General features: G+C 38.8%; 1 protein-coding gene across 3 annotated transcripts in view; it reads left to right on the top strand.

Annotated features, from left to right (window-relative positions):
- Positions 1 to 22,725, top strand: part of Slc25a13 (solute carrier family 25 member 13) — a 178,825-nt gene that overhangs the window by 128,034 nt on the left and 28,066 nt on the right. For 2 of the 3 annotated variants that reach the window (XM_076833883.2, XM_076833890.2), the window contains 2 exons: positions 684 to 764; positions 22,424 to 22,564. In XM_076833883.2, coding sequence (XP_076689998.1) covers positions 684 to 764; positions 22,424 to 22,564 — 222 coding nt within the window. Of the gene's footprint in view, positions 1 to 683; positions 765 to 854; positions 916 to 22,423; positions 22,565 to 22,725 lie in introns of all 3 variants that reach the window. The other variant, XR_013088677.2, reaches the window with a different exon arrangement.

The raw sequence follows: 22,725 nt of genomic DNA, 5'->3' as shown, positions 1-22,725 counted from the left end.
TTAATGCAATTAAGGTTCTTTGAGAATCCTTGAGGAATTTTTAGATACTGAATTTCTACTAAGCTAAAAAAAATCTGCACAGCCAAATTGGTCTCAGTGAAGAGTGCTATATTAGATTAAATCTTGTTAGAAGACTTGAAAGTGATTTTTAATCAAACCTTATAAAACAGTTCTTAAATTATAAGACATGCTTGTATTTTGTTTCTACTGTCTGTATGTCTTTCTCTTCATGCATTTATGACTGTAGGACATACTTGAATTTGGGGCTTATCAGCCAACATATCTTTAATTCTTCTCCCTGCAACATCAGGGATGCATATATATTTTTTAACCTCTTAAAAACTGCATATATACTGGGTGTTAGTTCACACCTGTAATCCCAGGCCAGCCTCAGCAACTTTGTGAAGGCTTAAGCAACTCAGAAAGACCCTATCTAAAAATAAAAAAGGCTGGGGATGCAACTTAGGTACAAAGTGCCTTGGGTTCAATCCCCAGTATAAAAAAAGAAAGAAAAAACTGCATGTATGCTATTAAGAGTACCTCTCTCAAATTATTTTAAGGTTGTTAATTTATCCAATGGACTGACAGAAAAAAAAAATAGCATGTTAACAGATGTATATTTATACGTGTTTAATGCCTTTCTTTATATTTTTCATCAGCTTCTATAAATATTTTTCTTCAAGGTGAATGATTTTGTGAGGGATAAATTTATGCACAAAGATGGTTCCGTCCCACTTGCAGCAGAAATTCTTGCTGGAGGCTGTGTAAGTACCTTTCACTACATTGAGAAGATTTGTTTCACACACTTATCACTGCCATGGTCAGAGTGGACTAAGGCTTCTGTTTAACCACAGATCCTGTACAAAGGTAGTCTCCTACCTGTCCTACACAGGCGACCATTCCTGCGGTGGAAGGGTAAATGTCTCTGGTCATCCTGCCTGTTAAGTTATGCCTGTGCAGTGCATCATTGCTGCATCATTGCTCGTGGTTAGTTCTGCAGTAGAAGTCATTCATGGCAGAAATGTCTGGCTTTTGAAATATCTTTGCTAACCTTTTCTAAAGTTAATTTGCAGTACATTCTTTCTTCAGGACTCCCTGTCCTAGGTCAGGCGCTATGATTTGTAGCTTGAAGTCAGCAGCCATGGCTCTCTGCTTTGCTTTTCCTTACAAGGGGCAGCAACCCTTCAAGCTTCCAGTGTTTCTGGGGGAATGATGCTGGGGAATAACTGGCTGAGGGTGCTCTGCATTGTCAAAACTGTGGAATGATTGTTTCTAGATATGGATGAACAACCCGCATCCTTTTCTGAAGCTCTGCAAAACATTGTGTCTTGCTTTATCTCATATACTGGTTTGTTCGTGTGAATATAAATACTTTAAGTAAATTAAACTCTTATACAAAGACTGGTGCTATTTAAAGATAAGGTTGGTTAAATAAATAGGCTTTGATCACTCAGGCAATACAGTGGTGGTGGATTTTCTGCCTAACCGGTGTGTCTTTTAGGAAAGATGAGGTCACATTTTTCTTTTTCTTTTTTTTTTTTAATTGTTTTTTTCTGGACTGGAAATTATTTTATGTCAGCATAAAATAATTTTCTTGAAAAATCATTGAGTTCAGAAGTTGGCCAAGCACCTGAGCATTAACATTTGTGTGAAATGGGCTCTCGTCTTAACATTGAGTAGCCCCTTCAGCATAATATGAAATCATGGCTCCTGGTGATTCTTAAAAGATGGATGGAATTTGGCTTCTGTCTGACTCTCTGTTTGATCATTGACCTGTCAGAGATGGCCAGGTAGGATCCCCCTTGTTCTGTAACTTTAGTAGCATTCAGGACGGGAAAAAAAGGGAGCCTTTAGTGTCCTCAATAAAAAGGGCACATAATAATAATCACAGAGAATGGCAGGAATTGCAGAAACGGCTCTTCCCCAAAAGTACTCTTCATTTCAAAAACCTCTATGCATCCATTGAGTAAATGGATTTTCTGATTTCTAAATAGGTGTTTTCCATAGGCTGTGTCTAGCCCAGGCCTTCAGGTAAGGGATTCAAGATAGCAAGGCATTTAATTCAGTAAGTCAGGTCGAAGGGGTTTGTTTGTTTGCTTTTAAAATTAGATTTTTAAACCTGCTAAAAAGGCACAATAATAGGTCTCTATAAGAATACAAAATATAAAATGAATTCTGTGATGCTCCTCAAGATTTTGGCAGTCATCATGGCTTGCTGCCTGGAGATGTATTTTCTTTTCAATTAAAGCATTTTGCCTACACATGCATCTGGATGCCAAGGAGATTGGTTGTGGCACGTACTGTCAGTGTGCCATCTGTAGGTGGTCTTGTTTTCACATGCGGTTGCCCATTTCAAATGCAGAGCACAGGCTGGCATCAGATGTGGTGTCTAGTTATTGTAGAGAAGTGTAGCCCTTTTTCAAACCTGATCTAAACACAGGCTTAAAATTGGAGCCACTTGGGCTTTACAGCTACTTAAAATATCTGTGAAGTTTGCCACCCTGCATCTCAAAGGCAGGTAGAGTAGTCCTCAATGTTTCATGTCTTCCCCAGTCCAGGAAAAGAGTCCTGTGGGAAGCAAACAACTCCAGGCATCTTTCCATCTCTGAGTGGAAAAATGAGTGATTCCATCTTGTGTGCGTGTGTGTGTGTGTGAGAGACAGAGAGAGAGAGAGAGAATGTGTGTGTGTGTTTTAAGTAGTAGCAGCAGCATCTCTCCCAGCAGTCTTTGGCAAAGTTTTCCCTTAACTGGAACCAGTGTGTACTTTAGAAAGACATTGTAAGTTGCATAGCCTGGTCAGTGCAACAGAAGGTTTTGTGAGGTTGTGTCACGTGAGCAAGTGCCCTGCCTTAGTCCAGCCAAGCATTACTAGGTGTTGACTTGTAAGTCCCTGGGGAGCTCACCTGGATTCATTATTACTAAGAGTCAGTACACATGGCTGACTTTTGCACTTGCAACCAAAGCTGTTCATTTCTTTGAACAAGGCTTTTTCTGTTTTATAATCTGTTTTCTACAAAAACAAAAAATATGCAGGGAGATCTTTGTCTCATAACCTCATAACTTCATAGTGCTTAGCCAGTTTTTTCACTTTTCCAAAAACTTACTTAGTTTTTGGAAAAGTGAAAGTGATAGCATGTTTGGAGGAAGCCAATCATTGACACATAAAAGGAATAGAATCTATCCCATTCCTTAACTTGATATTTTTGATATAATAATATCTGTAACTTACGAGATTAAAAAACATTCTTTGGTTTCATTGACACATCTGATAGGGTGAATCTGACTTTATTTTAAAACTTATTTTTCATACTGAGATTAGTTTTAGTTTAGAGCCTTATCAAAAATTTGACTTGGGGATGAGGTTATGGCTCAGTGGTAGAGCACTCCCCTAGCACACACGGGGCACTAAGTTCGATCCTCAACACCACATAAAAATAAAATAAGGTATTGTGTTCACCTACAACTAAAAATATACATATTTAAATTTTTTTTACTTGAGTTCTCTGAGCATTTTTATAGATTCACGCTTCACAGTAGTGACATATTCAGCACACTTCAAGACTAAACTAGGTGACTGAAACCAAAGTTTACAAATTCAAAAGTTTGAAAGAATTCTTTGCAGTTTACATTTTCTCTGTGAGTTGGATTTTCTACATTCTAAATTAAATCAATAGTTGTGGAAGCTCTGACAGCCCTGGACCCTCAGGCTTCCCTGCACAAAATTATATATATATACTCCTGATTCTTCCATCCTTTCCACTCTTGGGTTAGAAGCTCAGGAAGTTTGTTAGTGACATTGGAGACAGAGGAGAAGCCTGTGACCACTACAGATTCCCAGTTAGGTTCCCAGTGACTTTGAAAACTTATATACTATCTCTGTGTATGTTGTTGTTATTGCTTTCTTACTATCTTAAAAAAAAAAAAAATCCTGTATAATTCCTGTGATCTGTAGGTTATAGTCCTTCAACTTCTGTATGTCTAGTGGAATAGAGGGTTCAAATCCTGACAGTCTGAGATCTTTAGCTTTTGATCCTTTTATCTTCAAAAGGACCAGCTAAGCAAAAGTAGTACCATGGACTGATTTTAAGGAAAAAATAGAAATACGATGATTAATTTATCAGGCATGAAATAAATCTAATATTCACCAAGAAAAAAAAATGTTAACAATGTGTAAACCTCTGTGTTTTAAAGTTCATTTAGTAAAACTTATTTATATGCCAATAGAAAATAGTAAGGTTCTACAATAATTTTCGGAAAAACAAGTGAACCTGCTTTTGAACTATGATCCTTTAGTAATGGGGCCAAAGTATTTTCCTATTGTGATGCTCATGTGTGTATTCATGTAGAAATATACCTGCTGTTTATGGAAATTTACATTTATTTTGAGTGAGCAAAATCACTGAGAATATGATCATGTCACTGGTTCTGAAAGGGACTGTGAGACTATTACCATTGGGAAAATGTGGAATGAAGAGCAGTTTTTTTTTTTTTTTTTCCCCTCTTCAGGTACTAAGGATTAAACCCCAGGCCTGGTACATGCTAGGCAAGCACTCTACCACCAGTGCTTTTTTTATTTTATTTTAAATCAGGGCCTTGCTAAATTGCCCAGCTGGCTGTAAACGTGGGATCCTCCTGCCTCGGCCTCCTGAGTAGCTGGGATTACAGACATGCATCACTGTGCCCAGGTTGAAGAGCAGTCTTAATTGCTGTCCCTAGCAAGTAGGCAGCACCCTAATGCTGTCCCCATCTACTTTATCAGTATCATGGGGATTTCCCTGTGCATGATATTTTAATACCTGTTTATAGCCATATATCAGATGTCATTTTTGAGGCAAGTTTTTATTACTTGCCTTATCTTTTTTACATTACATTCATTTGTGGTTGATGTTATCTTGAAAAGTTTTGGAAAACACAAAGATGCATGAATGTGCCTACCACTTGACTAAAACCAGCGAAACTCATAGATGTAACAGGAGGCCCTTGTCCCAATTGCTTTTCCTTTCTTCATCCCCCAAGAGAACCTATCTTGAAATGGTGTTTTTCGTTCCCATGCTCGTCTTCCTGCTTTGCATTACATATGACTGTATTCCTAAGCAATACAAATGTCTGCTTTTGAATGTCTCATTCAAACCTGTAGGAACAACTTGATTTCCAGATTGAAGCCCTTGCATTTTCCCATCAGTGCCATTCTTGTGCCTTGCTTGTCAGAAAAGAATAGTAAATGGGAGTATCACTTTCAAATGTCGTAATGTGGCATATGCTGTGTGTCTGTTACAGATGTGTAGATTTATAGGCATGTATATAGATACACTTAGGGTCGGAACAGTATATTCACTTAACCAAGTTTTGATTTCTTCCCTAGACTATAGTCATTCCTTCAGTTGCACAGTTTACACTTAACTCAATACTAGTAAATTAAAAATTTTAACCATCCCCACTTCAGAAACACACCCTGCCTGTCGGCCTTACTATTGATCTTCCCTCTCCCTCTGTCATAGCTCTTACCACCTTTTAACATTCTGTATAATTTTACATATTCATCAAATGACATCTGTTTATTTTCTGCCTCTCTCATTATAAAGGTTAGGCTCCACAAGAGCCGGGGTCTTTTTATTCATAGATGTACCCTCAAGGGTCTCAGTTAGTAGATGGCAAAGCAGACTCTTTGTAAATGTCTGTTGAGTGGAAGAATTTTAAAACCAAAATGGCTCTTAAAAGTAAGCTTGTTAAATCTGCAGTTTATCCGTGACAGATCTGGTAATGGGCTCATGCATATATATTTTCCTTTATATTAGTTATACTTCTTTCTGTCCTTAATAAAATTTATCACCTCCAAGCCATACTTCATTATGATTCCCAAACCATTAAAAGTAGAAAGCATATTGATGTTCATTATTTTATAAAGTGAATGTGTTCTTAAAACCTCAAAAGTCTAATTTTTGAGAATTTGCATAATAGGAATGTTTTTATTTATAAAATTAATCCTTTTGAAAATTGTAACCATTTGTGCTAGGCATGGTGGCACACACCTGTAATCCTGGCAGCTTGGGAAGCTGAGGCATGAGGATTGAGAGTTCAAAGCCAGCCTCAGCAATGGCGAGGCACTAAGCAATTCAGTGAGACCCTGTCTCTAAATAAAATACAAAAGAGGGCTGGGGATGTGACTCAGTAGTTGAGTGCCCCTGAGTTCAATCCCTGGTATCCACCCCCCCAAAAAAGAAAATTGTAATCATTTGTAATAAAAGTAATCACATCTAACAGCAAGACAGTCATTATCCTGTAAAGAGCCTAGGCTTTTAGTCAGTTTGGGGTCTCAAAGGCTTCACCTACAGATTGGAGTTAAGGATTAGATAGATAGCTTATTTGCCTTCTCTGGGCCTCAGTTTTCTTATTTGTAATATGGAGATAACAACTTCCTTTCAATTATCTATTATGTATAACAAGCCACTCCAACACTTAGTGGCTTAAAACAGTAATTTGTTCTTTCTCATAATGATGGGAGAGTTCTTCTGCCTGTTGGCTATGGTTTCATCTGGAGTGCTGGGCTGCTAGAAGATCCATCATGACCTCTCACAAATGGCAGCACCCTGGGAACTCAGTGGGGCTGATGCCCAGGCCCTAGGGTTCTGCAGGTGGACTTCCCCAGGTGGCATGGCTGCCTAAGCTTCCTCATACCATACTGTCTGCCCCTAAGTGGTGACATTCTGAGAGCAAAGTGAGGAGCTAGGTCTCTCAAGCCTTCCCTCTGTAGGTACGTGGCATTGATTTACTACATTGTGTTTGTTAAGCAGCCAGATTCAGTGGCAGGGGAAATCCACTTCAGAGTGGAGGAAGTGGCAAAGGTGTTGTGGCCATCTTTAACCCACACTCTTAACTGCCGTGGCTGTGGTGAAAATTAACAGAGATAATAAAGGTGCAGTATTAAAACATGATTCAAATGCTCCTCTTCCAATACCTGCTTTTAAATTTCTGATATATGTATTTTGGAAGTAAGCTGTGTTGGGGGGCAGAAGCACCCTTGTTGCCCTCCGCCTTGAGAAGCCCTGAGACCCAGTCCCATGTCTTCTCACAGGTCTGTTGCTGATTCTGGAATCCATTCTGTTCCAGAACGCTAATGGCCACAGGGAGCAGAAACTCACTAAAGTAGCAATAACAAGGCCTACCTTCAGGGTTTCATGAAATGAAACTGAAGGTTCTCGAGGATTGAGACAGCTCTGGGAACAGGTTCCTCTCTACATTTTTCCACTTGGCCTTCTTGGTCTCTCTCACAGTGACTTTGCATCTCTCCACATATTTTTTACTTTTGGTCCATTTCTTCTCTTCATGGCATTGACTTTTTAAAGAATTTCCTCCATGTTCTTGCAAGCTACCTGCTCTCTCTATGACTTCTCAGCCTCTCTTCATCCTCTAGCTAATTAGCAAAAGTTTAATTAAATTAATAATAAATAGTGTTTAATAAAATAGTGTTTTATTTTTCGTTTAATTATTGAGAGAGGAAATTAGATTGGCAAATCTCATTTTAGGTAAAAGGCAATGGCGGCATGGAATCATGACCCTTCCCAGATTGAATGAGTGTGCTTAACAATTCATCTTCTACCATCTGTGTATCTTCTAACCTTTTTTGTACTGTTTTGTTTTAGCTCTGAATTCTGTAAGTATTCCTTGAATAATAGTGTGGGTTCTTCCTTTATAAGATATACCAAAAGCTGTCTTCCTTATGATTGAGCTTGAAATTCTGTGAGATTTTGGACCCAATCATATCAAACTAGAAAGAAAATTTCCTAATGTAATGAGCACATAGGCTCTGGCAATCAGAGCTGGTCAGGCAGGTTGCCAAAAGTGGATTTAAGTCCAACTTTGGTGATCTTTTTCTTTCTTCCCAGGGCTTCCTGCGGAGACATGGCCTCACAGTGTAGTTTTCTTAAGACAGAATTTTTATTTCATTGTACAAGTCTCTGCACCTATCCTACTTATAAATAGAGGGTGATGTGAAGCTCAGTCATTAAGCTGAATTTCTGTGAAGTCACTCCTGTGTGACATGTCAAGTAACCAAGATGATATTATGGAAATAAGTTTATTATTTTTAGTGTATATACCTTTATAATTCGCTTGTAGTTTAATGGAATCTAATGGTTGTTACACTTTTTAAAAATTTTATTATTTGGAATATTTTCTGTATTCCTTAAGTATTTTTTGCATACCCCCACCTGTAAAATGTAAGAACATATTACAGATTTTCTTAATTTGTCCTGTCAACTCCTATTGATTTAAGGCTTAGAGACTGTAACAGGTGTTATGTATGACCTGCTGTCTTTGTCAGATGCAATCACTGCTTCACCATTTGTGAAGTTCTTCTTTTACAACTGTGTGCTGTGTCCTTCAGAAATTAGGTAAATGCTGAGGAAACCTAGACATCCACGTAATAAGCAGAGGGCACATATCTCACTGTTACGTGTGCCTAGTATTATGTCTGATGTACAGTAGATGCTTAAAAAACATCTGTTGAATGAATACATGTTTGACTGGAAGGTGCTGGTGATGAGGGCAGTTGTGGAATTGGAAAGGAGAGGTGGTCACTTCATATTCCCTATTACTGTTAATCTAGAGGAAGATGGCCAGTGAAGAGGTGTTAACTCCAAGGAAGGCAGGTGAAGGAATTGATGGGCTTTCCCTAGAAGCTGTAACCACACATCCACTATGCAGAGTGTTTCACAAGAAAATATTCCATGAACACTCAGTGGTAGAGCAGCCTTTAAAAAGGACTCTGTTTATTTTATTTGACTTCATTCCTAAAAATGTCAAATAACCCCTCAATATATTCAGAACCCCAAGAACAGGAAGAAGATAATAACATGGGACATTTGGTATAGTTTATTTATTATAGCTTCTCTTTTAAGTAGGAAAGATTGTATTGAATGGTTAACATGTGAAGGAATAATAAAAAAGGGGAGGGGGGCTTTAAAAAAGGAGCTAAAGAAACAACAACAACAAAAAATGTTAGCCATAGCAGTATCCAAATTTGAAGATCTCTGAAAAGCCGAGGAGGCAGCTCCATCAGAGTTCACCCAAGAAGTCTCCTGTGTGATAGAACTGAGACCATGCCTATGACAGAGTTCCTCTGCCTGCCTGCCTCTGTGAGGGGAGAGGAGGGAATCTTTCTGCAGATGACTTTCATTTGGACTGGGAAAATTTTTTTAAAAAATATCTGATGGTACTAAGGGTCTATGCTACTAAGGAGTTTTCTATATTAAATATAGATTTAATATGTATTTATACATTGAAACTTAACCTCCAGTGTGATTGTACTAAGGGTTGGGCTTTGCAGAAGTGATTTAAGTCCCGAGGGCAGAACCCCTCACAAATGGAATTATTGCCTTTATACAAGGAACCCCTGAGAACTTCCTCATCTTTATGCCATGTAAAGACACAGCAAGAAGGTGGGATGGACCCTGACCGTGGACCTTCAGCCTCTAGAACACTAAGAAATAAATTGATGCTTTTTGTAAGTTGCCCAGTCTCTGGTATTTTGTTCTAGCAGCTGAACAGACTGAGACAGGGATGGCCTCCCTGGCTACGGGCTGCTTCAGAGGTTCAGCAGTGCCTCATTAGTAGGGAAGTCCACCTCTCATAACAGGGAAAGCCAATCAGGTGTCTCTTTTCTGCTTTCTTCCCTTCCCCTCTTTAGAAAAGTCTCAGAAGTCAACACACTTCGAAACATTGGACCTACTTTCTGGATTTCTAATAAATTGGGGTGGGGGGGGTTATGATATGAAAAATTTGAAGGAAGATCAGGTCACAGCTTTCATGCAGTTGAGGTACTTCAGACATGGAAGGTCTGCAAAGCATTAAGTGATTCTGGTGGTAGTAGTCAAAATAGACACGTGTAACAGGCAGAGCCTAAATGTTAACATATTTGACAGGTCTGTAACTTAATTGCTTTTTAATGTCAGTCAAATAGATTCTGCTTTGGTTTCTTGGCCAGGCTTCTGTAGACCTGTTAAAAACCTATGAAGCTGAAACTATGAAACTTTAATATTTGTGAAATGTGTAAACAGAATAGACTTTTTCTGTCTTACCCTGTGCTTGAGAAATTAGGACGTTTCAGTTTGGTATCTGTCTCAGAAATAGTTAAATGGTAAGAATCTATTTTCTTTTCAAAGTTGTTAAAAATGCAGTTACAGACTTTTTACTAAAGAACTAAGTTTACATACCAAATCAAAGGAGAAAAATCTTCTGTTGCTTTATTTTAGAAATGTGTCATTAGTTAGAAACTGTAACTCAGTATCTTAGTTTTCTAGGGATGCCATAACAAATACCACAGACTGTGTTCCTTAGCAACCTAAATTTATTTTCTCACAGTTCTGGAGACTAAAAGTCCAAGATTACGTTGGGCAGGTTTAGTTTCTCTTGAGGCCTTTCCCCTTTGCTTGCAAAGGGTCCCTAGGTTCTCATAGGGTCACCGCCCGTCTGTGTGCTGTTGAACCCTAATCTCCTCTTCTTGTAAGGACAGAGGATTAGGGCACACCCATATGATTTCATTTTACTTTAATTACCTCTTTGAAGGTCCTATCTCAAAATGTAGTCTTATTCTGAGGTTGTCATCCTGAATCCTTTTGGAGTTAGGACTTCCAGGTATGAGTTTTGGAGGTATGTAATTCAGCCCACAATAACTAGCTTTTAAGAAGTACTTTTCTCAGCTTGCAATGAGAACTTAAGTTCCTGATGCAGGAGGGTGGCATTTCTTGTGAGGACACTGAGCCTAACACACTTTACCTTCAGAGCCAGATAAGTGAATGGCCTTGGACTTCATGTAGCCTCACATTTGTAACTTCTTTATGAGGTGCTGCATGCCTGCCTTCAGTTCTTGGAAATAGTAGTCAACTGCTAGACAGCAAAGCATGTGAATTTAATCAGTTCACTGGTATTTGTTGAATATGTTTTGTACTTGTGATCTTCATATACAGTAATACTACTTGTGCTGTATACAGATTATCTTCATGTCTCTATTTAACATTGCGTTAGTAAGAGAGTAAATGGAAAATATGTTGAAGTTTAAGTTTCCTAAGAAACCTTTATTTTCTAATTTATTCAAATGGCAAATACTGTCATCACTTATAGTCATTTTAAATGTAACATAAAACATGAGGCATTTACTAGTATAGACCTTATTTATAGTTACATTTTTGTTTGTATCTTAATAATCAAAATAATGTATTTGGGTTTTAGTTTTTTAAAAAAGTCATATTCCATAACTTCTTATTAATCTATTTTTGACACATGTAAGCACATATTTTAGAATGTCAGTGTGCAATTAGATATTCTTAGCACATGTCATTTGTGAAAAGCACTTTAAATCTAAGTACATTCAATTGAGCATAATTAAAATATCAAGATACATATTCTTCATATACATTTTGCCACTTAATTTTTTAAGTAGCTATAAGTATGTACCATGTGAATTCAAATTAAAGGAAAGTGATTAAATTATGGTTATATTTAAGGCTTTTAGTTTAAAACATAGCAGAAATTACCCAGATTAAAAAAAAAAAAAGTACACTATGTTTTCTGTGGACTACAGAATGATCATGGTTTTGATTGTTTTTAAATACAAGACTGTGAGCATTCTCTGAATATTCTCCAAACTAGAATGGTTTGGGGGGAAAATAGGAAAGCATCCTATTTTTTTCATCTTAAGTGTTCTTTTGACTTTGACTCCTCAGGTCCCAGGAAAGAATGTTTGGGCATGCTATCTCAGTAAAGCAGCATTGGAGAAAGGTTTGTTTAGTTCATACAGGTAAAAGAAAATGGATTGTGGAACTAGAGCTCCTGAACCAATCCTATAGATTCATTAATGTAGCCTTCTGATACTTCTTATATTTACAATAATGAGCAGGCAGCCTTGGCCAGTCATTTTGAAAATCCATGTTTAACTGTAAAACTGACTCATCCACACCTATGACCTGAAGAATATCATCAATTTAGTCATTGTTCTTAGACTACTTGGGGAAAATGGGACAGTATATTAGGATTCTAGATTATGTTGCCTTTCTAAATATTTCATTTCTTTTTTTTTTTTTAAGAGAGAGGGAGAGAGAGAATTTTAATATTTATTTTTTAGTTATCGGCGGATACAACATCTTTGTTTTTGTATGTGGTGCTGAGGATCGAACCCGGGCCGCACGCATGCCAGGCGAGCGCGCTACCACTTGAGCCACATCCTCAGCCCCAAATATTTCATTTCTTAAGACTCTGTTTCTTTCTTTTTTTTTCTATCCCTATCACAAAATTCCTTCTGCAGAGTTAGAAATGTCAACAGTGAAGTAAATAGTTATGTAACTATTATGGAATTTGGGTCACAAAACTGTGAGGAAGAGAAGAGGAAACCACACTTGGAGAAGCATCTGGGCATGGCCTGAGAGAAGCCATGCTAGAAGCTATGCTTCAGTTTCTTTGCAGACTGTCCTTCTAGCCCACTTCAGAGGGGAGCATTAGAAGAACAAACCTATAATTTTACTTTGCACCATGAGAACCATATCGTGTGAAAAATTAGTGTATTTGGAAATAACAATGTTCTGTGTAGATAGAACCTCTCTACTTGGGCTTCATGCTGGCCCGGTTGGAGCTTGCCGTCTCATTTCCCTTAGTTGCTCTCAGCCTCCTGGACACACAGAATCACAGTAGCCAAAACTATCATGAGGAGATGTGAACTTGGGCTTTTTGGTTGAGAGGTGAGACATCCATCCTTCCTACCTTGAGCCACTATGCTATATTTAGGTAAAACCTCTACCTTTATAACCATTTTGCAAAGTTATTTGAATAAAGTTAAAATTATCACCAGTTGTACATTTCGGAGTCTAAATCATGCCTTAGATTCAGATTTAGAATGATATAGGGATTCTATTGTGCATTAGTTTGGTTTCCTCAAGATTTATTAACATACAAAGAAAAATTTAATGCATCTGATGAAAATCCAATTATATTGTATCTAAAGGAACATTTCCCCTCCATATTTTCCCTCCATATGTGCATTAGTGTCTGTGAATCATTTATTTATCTCATGGACAGAGGTTCACCAAGACATGGGAATTACAGTCCACATGACTAGATTAACCAAAAATGCAGGCAGATACTCCATTCAAGCAAGAAAACCGAAAATGAATCTGTTTTAAAGCTCATTTTCTTTAACAGTCAGCAAATAAGCCTAAGTGTTCTGAGCTTTGGTTTGAAATCAGGCCAGACTGGGTTCTGCCTTGGGCAGAACTCTGTGCTTCTGTTTTCTCATCTCCAAAGGCAGGAACACCACAGCCTGCACTGGCATGATTGTGGGGATGTGGGAGAGCACAAGAAGAGTTTAGCACAGTGTCTGCTACGTGGAAAGTGTTCCACAAATGTCTGGCCCTGATTTCCTAAGGTAGGGGGCGCGGTTGCAGGGGACTTTAGTCTTTCAAAGAGTTATAATCATGTTTTATTTCTAGTCACACTGGTAGAGTGGTTTGTTGTTGAACAGTCAATCTCAAGGTGACTTCTTCCACGTGGTTGCTGGGAAAACCCATCCTGTCAGAAAGGGACCTTGAGGGGCAGACTCAATGTTCGTGGACATTGTTAGAGGGCTGGCTACAAACAGTCAATATAGAAATCAAGGTGTGGCTAGAAACAGTCAATATAGAAATCAAGGTGTGGTTAGAAACAGTCAATATAGAAATCAAGGTGTGGAGAGCCACATATTAGAGGAAAGGATACAGCCTGCAAGTGCCATTGAGGACAGAAAGAGAGGTGTATTAGCACATGAGAAAACTGAAGAAAGGAAGGAAGAGGAAAAGTGCCTCAGAGGAAGGAGCAATTGGAGTCCACAACTGGGCCGCTTTTCCCTCTGCTGGAGAGCCCTCAGACATAGGAAATCAATTTGAAAACTAGACTGCAAAATGATCCCTAATACAACTGGTTAAAGATAATTCCCATACCATTCCTGAATGTTATGCAGCAAAATTTTGACCTCCTTGCACTTGTGTACTTTCTTTTTTTTTTTTTTTTTTTTGGATTCCTCTAGCACACAGGACCTCTTCACTATATAGCCTATAAATAAAGAAAAAGCAGAACCCTGGGAAGCAAGAGTCAATAGGCTCTGGATGCTGTCCCAGAAAGATTGAGCGATATTCCTCATCAGCCCCTGGGATTGATGATGAATACATCCTACTCATCCATTTTTAAAGAAAAAAGATCAGCAAACCATAGTGACTCACTAGGGGGCCTCCAAATAATGTGCATTGGGCAGAGGGATTCCTAACTACAGATAGAAAGGCTCCACCCCACCATTGACTATGTCACCCTTCAGTACTTCTTGTCTGGCTTTTTGAGGTACTCAGTGACTCCCCATGTTTGGATCTTTTTATTTATCGTTTGTCCTGCTACACACTTACAAATTTTCTGACAGTATAGAAGTTTGTGAATGTGTTTGGACACCAAATTTTCTACCTGATTGTTCATAACATTCTTGTCTTCAAACACTTTTGGAAAACCATATTGGGGTTTTATTTAGAAAATTGTTTTGAATCTTAAATTAATTTGGGGGGAAATACCTTTATACCTTTATAATGTTTGACTATTATATTCATTTATAAGAAAATTGATGTTTTTGTTTTTTTGGTTTTTTTTGGTTTTTTTACTTTTGAAGTTAATTTACAGACAAATTGACATCTTTACACCATTGAATCTCCTGAACTACATACAGTGCTTGTTTTTCTACTATTCAGGTACTTCGTGTCTCTTAAAAAAACAAACAAAAAACTAGTTTTCTTCATTTTGAAAGTTCTTTTAAAATAAATGGCATTAGTCAGAAATAACAACATGAAATATATAGGATCAAAATGAAGAAAACTTTTTGTTTAAAGAGACATGAAGTATCTGAATAGTAGAAAGGGAATGAAGAGAGGGGAGGGGATATGGGGATAGTAGAATGAAACAGACATTATTACCATATATATATGTGATTGCATGACTGATATGATTCTACAATATGTACAATAAGAAAAATGAGAAATTATACCACATTTATGTATGATATATCAACGTGCATAAATGTATTCTACTGTTATGTGTAACTAATTAAAACAAACTTAAATTTTTTTAAAAAAAGAAGTTAACGTGTAAGATTATTTTTGGTGTACCATTTCCATCTTTCTCTTTAAAGATACATGTTTTTGAATGTCAGGATCCATCTTCTTTAAAATGCTACAGAATTTTTTATTATACCCGTTCCAGTATTCAATGTGAATAGAGTGAGTTAATCAAATGTTCTTGTTCAGGACCTGCCAATAATGGCCAGGGTAAGAATCCACATGGCACTGAACTTAGTCATTGCTCCTCTACAGTCCTATGTGTACCTAGTAGGCTCCTAATAGAGCACCCATCACTAGGCTGCTCAGGTTCTGGGTTCCCTGGGACAGGTACAGATGCAGAGCCCTGTGTGAAAACAGATGGGGGCCCATGTGTCTCCCGGTGTATTTGGGTTGTGAAACAGAATATATGAGCAGTTGTCTGTGGACTCATCTTTAGAGTCAGTAGCTACTTCAGCCCTGTGTACGGATCAGACTGACTTCTCCATAACTTCAAATGGAGAGCCAGAATACTATCTTATCATTGATTTTCCAAGGGGATCGACTATTATTTTGGTTGATGCATCAGACTTCGATTTGTGTCTCCTTGTGCCAAACCTTGTTCCATTTGATTCTGTTTGTCTTCAAAGCACAAATGGGAAAATGACCAGTTATCAGTTTTGGTCTTGTAACAAAATTGCCCCCCTCTTCTATGAGTGTCATGAAAGCAAAGGCTTCATATTTGTATCTTCCACTTCTCCTCTTCCGCTACTTGGAACTTGTGCTGGTTTGCTTAACCGAGGAGTAATTATCCCTAGCTCTGTTTCGTCTCCACACTCTCCTTTTCCCCCAGGTCTTTTTTCCTTAACTACCCTAAGTAAATTTTCATTTGCTCTCACAAATCACTACCATCTTCCCCTTCATCAGAAGGTGTAGACCACACAGCTCTCTAAATCCTCAGCCTCCACTTTGCCCTCGCTGGTCTCTGGTCCTGGTGGGCTCCACTTAGCCTGCCTGTGTCAGCAGATGCTGTTGGCCACTTCGCCACCTGCCTTCTGTAAGCTTGTCTCTTGCCTTCTGTGCCCAGATGACCGGAACACTGCTGTGTATCGGTGGTTTCTCATCTCTTCTTAGGTCTCTTTTTTTTCTTCCTCCCACTCCATATAAGTTCTTCCCTTCAGTTGTTGTTTTTTTTTTTTCCCCCATCACTCCCCTGCTTCTGATTTATGTGGAATCTGCCCTCAAACTCACTCTTCCTTGCCTTTTGTCCTATTTCTCTTTAAAACCCTTTGTTCCTCTTAAGGAGATGCAAAAATGTGGGTCCTTCTTCAGTCCCATATTCTGCAGCCAAACCCTCTTGGTCTCTATTGCATTCATCACTCACCTCCTAGTTCATTACTGAAGTAATTGTTCTAATTGTGGACTTTCATTTCTCACCTACTCTGCTAAAATCCTGATTGTTAACCCTAATTGCTATCCCTGCCTCAGGGCTCTCTTTCTCTAATACCCGCTCTTCCTCTGTTGCCTGGGCACCTTCCAGATGTGTAGATACTAGTCAGACTACTCTCCAACTCCTAAACCGTGTTTACCCACTACCTTCCTCTTCTACAAGCTCCCATGCACCAAATCCAGTATGCAACCCTGTCCATCAAGATGGTGTCACAGACCTTCCATGATTTGGCCCAGCAGAGGGATTCTCAGCTATCCTTTTTCATACCACTTCCATAGCAGTAGCAGTATGAGTGCTCAGGCTGTCACTTCAGTAGCTCCAGGTAGAATCCAAGTCCTGTCTTCCCAGCTGTGTGACCCTAGGCAAGGTAAATAACCTCCTTTACTCCTCTCAGCTTTAGTTTATGATCTTAAAAGACTTTATGATCTTAAAAAGACCAACCCAGCAGCAGAAAAAAAGATTATAAACTCTTACCACAATGCCTGATTTAGTAAGCACTCAGGTGAATGCTGGTGGATGATGATGTAGATCTTATCATCTTTATAAAAATGTTAATTGACAGGCATGGTGTTACCCATTTAAGTATGGCATGCCTTTGGTCACCCCAGTCACTGAGGTTTTGTGCAACTTCTGTCTGGACTACCTAGGCCCTAAGGCCTCTTCAGTCAGTAGCCACCATGTTATCTTATGTGTTTTACCACTTCCTGGGACATCCCAGCCAGAACTCTTGCCCTCCTCTGAACTGTCATACCAATTTGTCTGGACCTTAACTCTTATCACAGGGAATAGTTTTACCTTTTCTCACATACCATTTCCTACACTTGTAAGTCACGTAGTTATTGAACTCCATAGAGAATTCTTTCTTCTGCTTGCTTTCCTGGTAGCCTAAGCAAACTGCAATATTAGTTGCAAAGTGAAATGCCCTACACTGGGCAGCTTAAACTACAGAAATTTATTTTATCACATTCCTGAAGGATGGAAGTCCAAGATCAAGGTATTGGCAGGGTTGGTTTCTCTGAGGCCTCCCTCCATGGCTTAGAGATGGCTGTCTTTCCCCTGAGTCCTCACATAGCCTTTCCCCCTTATGTGTCTGTGTTTAATTTCCTGTGCTTATAAGAATACCAGTGAGATTGGATTAAGGCCCACTTTAAAGACTTCATTTTGACTTAATTCTCTTTTCAGAGGTCCATCTCCAAATACATGGTCACTTCTGAAGCGCAGGTAGTTAGGTGCCTCAGAGGGGTTAGTCATGGTCAACTATGACTTATGGTACAACACAATTCAACTCCTAACAATTGCTTTAATCTTCTTCCGGTCTCCATTTACTCCTAGGTAAAATCTGGAAGAGAAAAAAAAAAGATTCACAGTATATGTAAAGCAATACCTTAGTAGTCCCTGATGGACAGGAATGCTTCTTGTCTTGTCTCCTTGCAATTCCCAGTACAAACTTTGAACACAATGCTTATAAATATTTGGTGAACAAATAAATGAATGAATGATGGAGTTGTAGAAGTGGTCTTTAATAGGTGTGTTTCTTTCTAAGATGGATTCAGTAATAAAGACTATGACAGGAAACCTGTAGAGAAGAAAGTGTCCCCACTGTAAAAACAATATGCCACACAGAGTTCAGTATGGAAAATCTCCCCATCCTCCTTGTCATACTCCAAAAAGTCATGGGGAAATGATTTGTGACAAAATTGCATGCACAAAAAAACCAGTATCTTCACACAGCCAGAGCTCTCAAGTGATGAGAGACACAAAGACATTGCACACAATAGGTGTTCCTGTTCGTTGTCTGCAGATTCAGCTATCTTTGATCTCTGTGAAGGAGCAACATGGCTAAGGTACTGTGAAATGAAGTCTTTAAGGTGGGCCACAGAGCACCACTCTGCCTGCTGCTCATCCAACTCCTGGTCTTCATTCACCGTGGTCAAGCCGCGGTGATACTCAGACACTGTGCATCTGATGATAAGCATCTTCTCTCGGTGCCTTAGAGTCTCGAATTTCCTTCCAGCCTGACTCCAAAGGACCTGTTTCATCTTTGACACCTTTACAATGTGCCACTTTGAGTCTGTAGATTCTTTCTTCCTGAGTCCACCAGGGGTTATTTTTTCCTGGTATCACTGCACTCTTTCCCCTTGACGAGCTCTCTGAAGTGGATTTGTCTCGCATCATTCTCAGTGATGAGAACTCAGTTGGCTGTTCTGAAAGAATTGGTTATCTGTCAATTGGCTTGGAGTCAGGGAGCTGAGTATTTATATTTGACTATATATACATTGTTCAGAACTTTTACAAGCAGTAGTAAATACAGAAGATAATAGACAACAATCTGTAACTAAAAATTGTACCCTTTAATAAAGCAGCATTTGGTTATGAGATCAGAGGTAAAAAGTGAAATTTACTCTTTGAAATAATATGGAAGACTTGAGACTAGAAATCATAGTCTTAAGGAGGGCTTAGTAAACCCTCGGAACTTAGTAAACCCTTGGAATTAACAGTGATTGGTAAGCGTGTTGGCACATGCCTATAATTCCAGCTACCTGGGAAGCTGATGCAGGAGGGCGGTGAGGAACTGAAGGAACTCTGTCAACTCTCATTGCCCAAAATAATTATTTTTTTAATAAGGGCAAAATGCTGAAATTATTGAGCTGTGTAGAGTCGGGTCTAGAAGGCACTGTTTTTCACAAGCTCTGCAGGTGATTGTGATTTGTAGCCAAGGAGGAAAACCAGCTCATTAGGAGAAGGGGAAAGAAACCTGAATTTGTGGAACCACTGTGCTGTCTTGGGCACTGTGTGGCAGCTGGACATTCGTGGTCTCTGCTCTTCCTGGCAAGCAAGAATTTGATAGATGTGGGGGCCAAGGCTGGCTCTTCACACAAGGTGCTCAGCTACCTCCTTACCTTCTGTTGCCAGGGCTTGAATGCAGGTGGGCTGCACTTCTCTTCTGTTCTCCAAGAAGATGGTATGCTCTGATTACACTTTATTTTATCCCCAGTAGAGATGATCTTACCATTGTTGGCACTTTTAGAAATGAGCCCTCAAGCTAACTCCATCCAGGTGTAAGATACTTTTTATATTTTAAATTTTTGTTCATTTTTGTGAGTCTCTTGATACCATTTCACTTTTATACGCTTCATTTCATTTCACTGTGTGCTTCTGATTCAGAAGCACACACAGAATGCTTATCATACACTTAGTGTAGTTACCAAAATCTGTTTCATCTCTTCATTCTGCAGCCTTCAACAACTCCCTTCATGACCTACTGAAAAGATAGATATAAACCCACAGAACACTGAGGGCAGTAGACAGGCAGGGGATGTTCTTACCAAGTAAGGCAGTGGCAGCATATGAGCCAAGCAGGGCTGTTCTGGGCCATAGAGTAAGGGAACAGGCTGCCTGTGGACCAGGACACTCCACCTCTGGGGTGCCATCCCATTCTCTGCTTCCTGCTTTATGAGGGCCTTCTGGGTCTTTCAGTGAGCCCAATCCAGGTTGTTCCTACCAAGCTCATTTGGCTCATCCCCTTAGAGGTGAAGCCAATGAGTAAAACATGATAAAAGCAGCCAAGAAGAGATAGTCTGCCATTGTCAACACTGGTGAATGGTGTTCCCCTCTAAATGTGGAGAGAGGAGAAATCCTTGTCTGTTTTTAAGAACAGCTGTGTCTTGATTATGATATCAAATTGTAAAAATGGAAAAACAATTTGATTTAGAGTTAGTAAATGAACATTTTTCTTTGAAGCTATGCACAAGTATTTATTTTTCTTTATAGAAGTAGCACATGATCTCTCTTTCTATATGTGTGTGTACAAATATATATATATTTATTTTACATATATATAATGTGTGTGCATGCAGATGCACGCGCGCACACACCCACATCCACACCCACACACACACATGAAAAAAATAGAAGAAGTAAACTATTTGAAATCTTACTACCCCCAAAGCACCACATTGGTGTATGTCTTCTGTGTAGTAGGGTACATCAGAGGGAAAAGCCTACATGTATTTTAAACATATTTAATGTTTAGAGTTTCTACTTAACAGTATATATTGAATATTTCTCCACAGAGTTATTTTTTTAACTGCACAATATCTCAATATGTGGACATGCTCAATTAATCTATCCCTTGTCATTGTATATTTATTTTGTTTCCCACTTATTGTCATCTCTTATAAATAATAATGGTCTTCAAAGACCATCTTTGTAGCCAGTTACAATTAGCCAAGACCATTTTGTGAGGCTGCATACATTGAGGACTGAGAGTAGAGAATCTACCAAGAGGTAGTTTGGTGTGACATTGTACGAGTTGCCCTGATGACATCTAATAAGCTGTAAAACGGCAGCTCTGTGTCTGTGGTCTGGCTTTGGTGAGGTCACTGTATAACAGGTATTCTGAACTGTGCTACATAGTAACCTTAGTTTGGGTATATAAAATTTAGTATATTCGTGACAATGAATAACAAGTTGAAGTACACTATGAAATAATATAATTGCTGATAATAAGCATAGGCTTAGCTTCAAAATAGCTAGCTTAAAATTTCCTGTATAGTGCATTTTAAAGATTTCACTAATGTTCTTGGAGGAGTGGCATCCAGCCATTTCTGGAATGAAATAACACACATTGTTCATAGTTTAAACCATAATTGATTTAATGCCTATTTTTACTACTTTGACATACCATTTATCTTATATGAAAAGAATAATTCTCTCCACAGGTAATAAATAAAATTATAATTCTATAAAATGGTATTTGATGATCCACAAATTTTTTTAAATATTAATTTTTTAGTTGTAGTTGGACACAATGTCTTTATGTCCCTTATTTATTTTTATGTGGTGCTGAGGGTCCAACCCAGGGTCTTGTACATGCGAGACGAGTACTCTACCACTGAGCCACAAACCCAGTCCCCACAATTTTTTTTTAAGATTGTTTTTTAACCTAAGTGGATGTGTTCTCTAGCTATTTTTTTACTTTTTTGCTACTGTGACCAAAAGACTTAAAGAACAATTTGAGGAGGAAAAGTTTATTTGGAGACTCATGGTTTCAAAAGATCTCCATCCATAGATGGCTGACTTTATTCCTCAGGGCCCGACATGTGGCAGAACATTATGACAGAGAGTGTGGTGGAGGAAAGCAGTTGTGGGCATGGCACCTAGGAATAGATATATATATATAGAGAGAGAGAGAGCGCTCCCCTCACCAGACAAAATATAAACTCCCAAGGTGTATCCTAGTGCCCACCTCCCCCAGCCACATCCTACCTGCTTTTAGTTACCACTCAGTTAACCCCTATCAGGCGATTATTTCATTGATTGGGTTAAGGCTGTCAGAACCCAGTCATTCTTGCATTGTCTCACACATGAGCTTTTAGGGGACACTTCACCTCTAAACCATAGCACTGGAGATATTTGAATCATCCTAGAATCACAAAATCCATTATTCAAAAACGTTTGTCCTCCTTGCTCCCCTCCTATTCTGAGAGGCAAATGTGTCTCTGTGTTTGCATAATACATGATTTTATTTCTTCCTCTGCATACGTGGCTTTGAGCCTGTGTGGCAGTTGCTTGTACTTCAAAGAGTCTTTGCTATTGCATGAGGATTCAAGTGAGGCCAATGGGAAATCTTCTGGTCTTGGTGCTCTCATAGCCTCCACATTAAGGAGGCAGGATCTCCACCTGAGGCTTCTAAACAGTAACTGTATTTTGATTCAAGCTTTTGATCAACAAGCTGTTTTAATTGATGGGACAAAGACTGAAACTAGAGTCTCTTTAGCACAGAACTTTCTAAGCTTTATTGAGAATAATTGTTCATTTCTTTCTGACCCACCTTACCATTTCCCAGTTTGATCCTAAATCTTTTCTTTATCTTTTTAGGCTGGAGGCTCCCAAGTGATTTTCACAAATCCTTTAGAAATTGTCAAGATCCGTTTGCAAGTGGCTGGAGAAATCACCACTGGACCCCGAGTCAGTGCTCTGTCCGTCCTGCGAGATCTGGGGTTCTTTGGCATCTACAAGGTATCTATTAATCATTTGTTTGAATTGTTTGATCATTTGCTAAACTAGTAACTGTTTATCAGCATGAAATTGATTTTTCTTGTGAAGAAATGTTCTTCTGGAACCCATAGGGAGGTTCCCATTCTGCCATCTGCCAAAAAACTACCTTCACAGAGACACAA

This window comes from Callospermophilus lateralis, chromosome 1 (assembly GCF_048772815.1).
Source record: "Callospermophilus lateralis isolate mCalLat2 chromosome 1, mCalLat2.hap1, whole genome shotgun sequence".
NCBI classification, from domain to species: Eukaryota; Metazoa; Chordata; class Mammalia; order Rodentia; family Sciuridae; genus Callospermophilus; species Callospermophilus lateralis.
The sequence above is the reverse complement of the archived record's forward strand: the minus strand, read 5'-3'. Positions and strand labels throughout refer to the sequence as shown.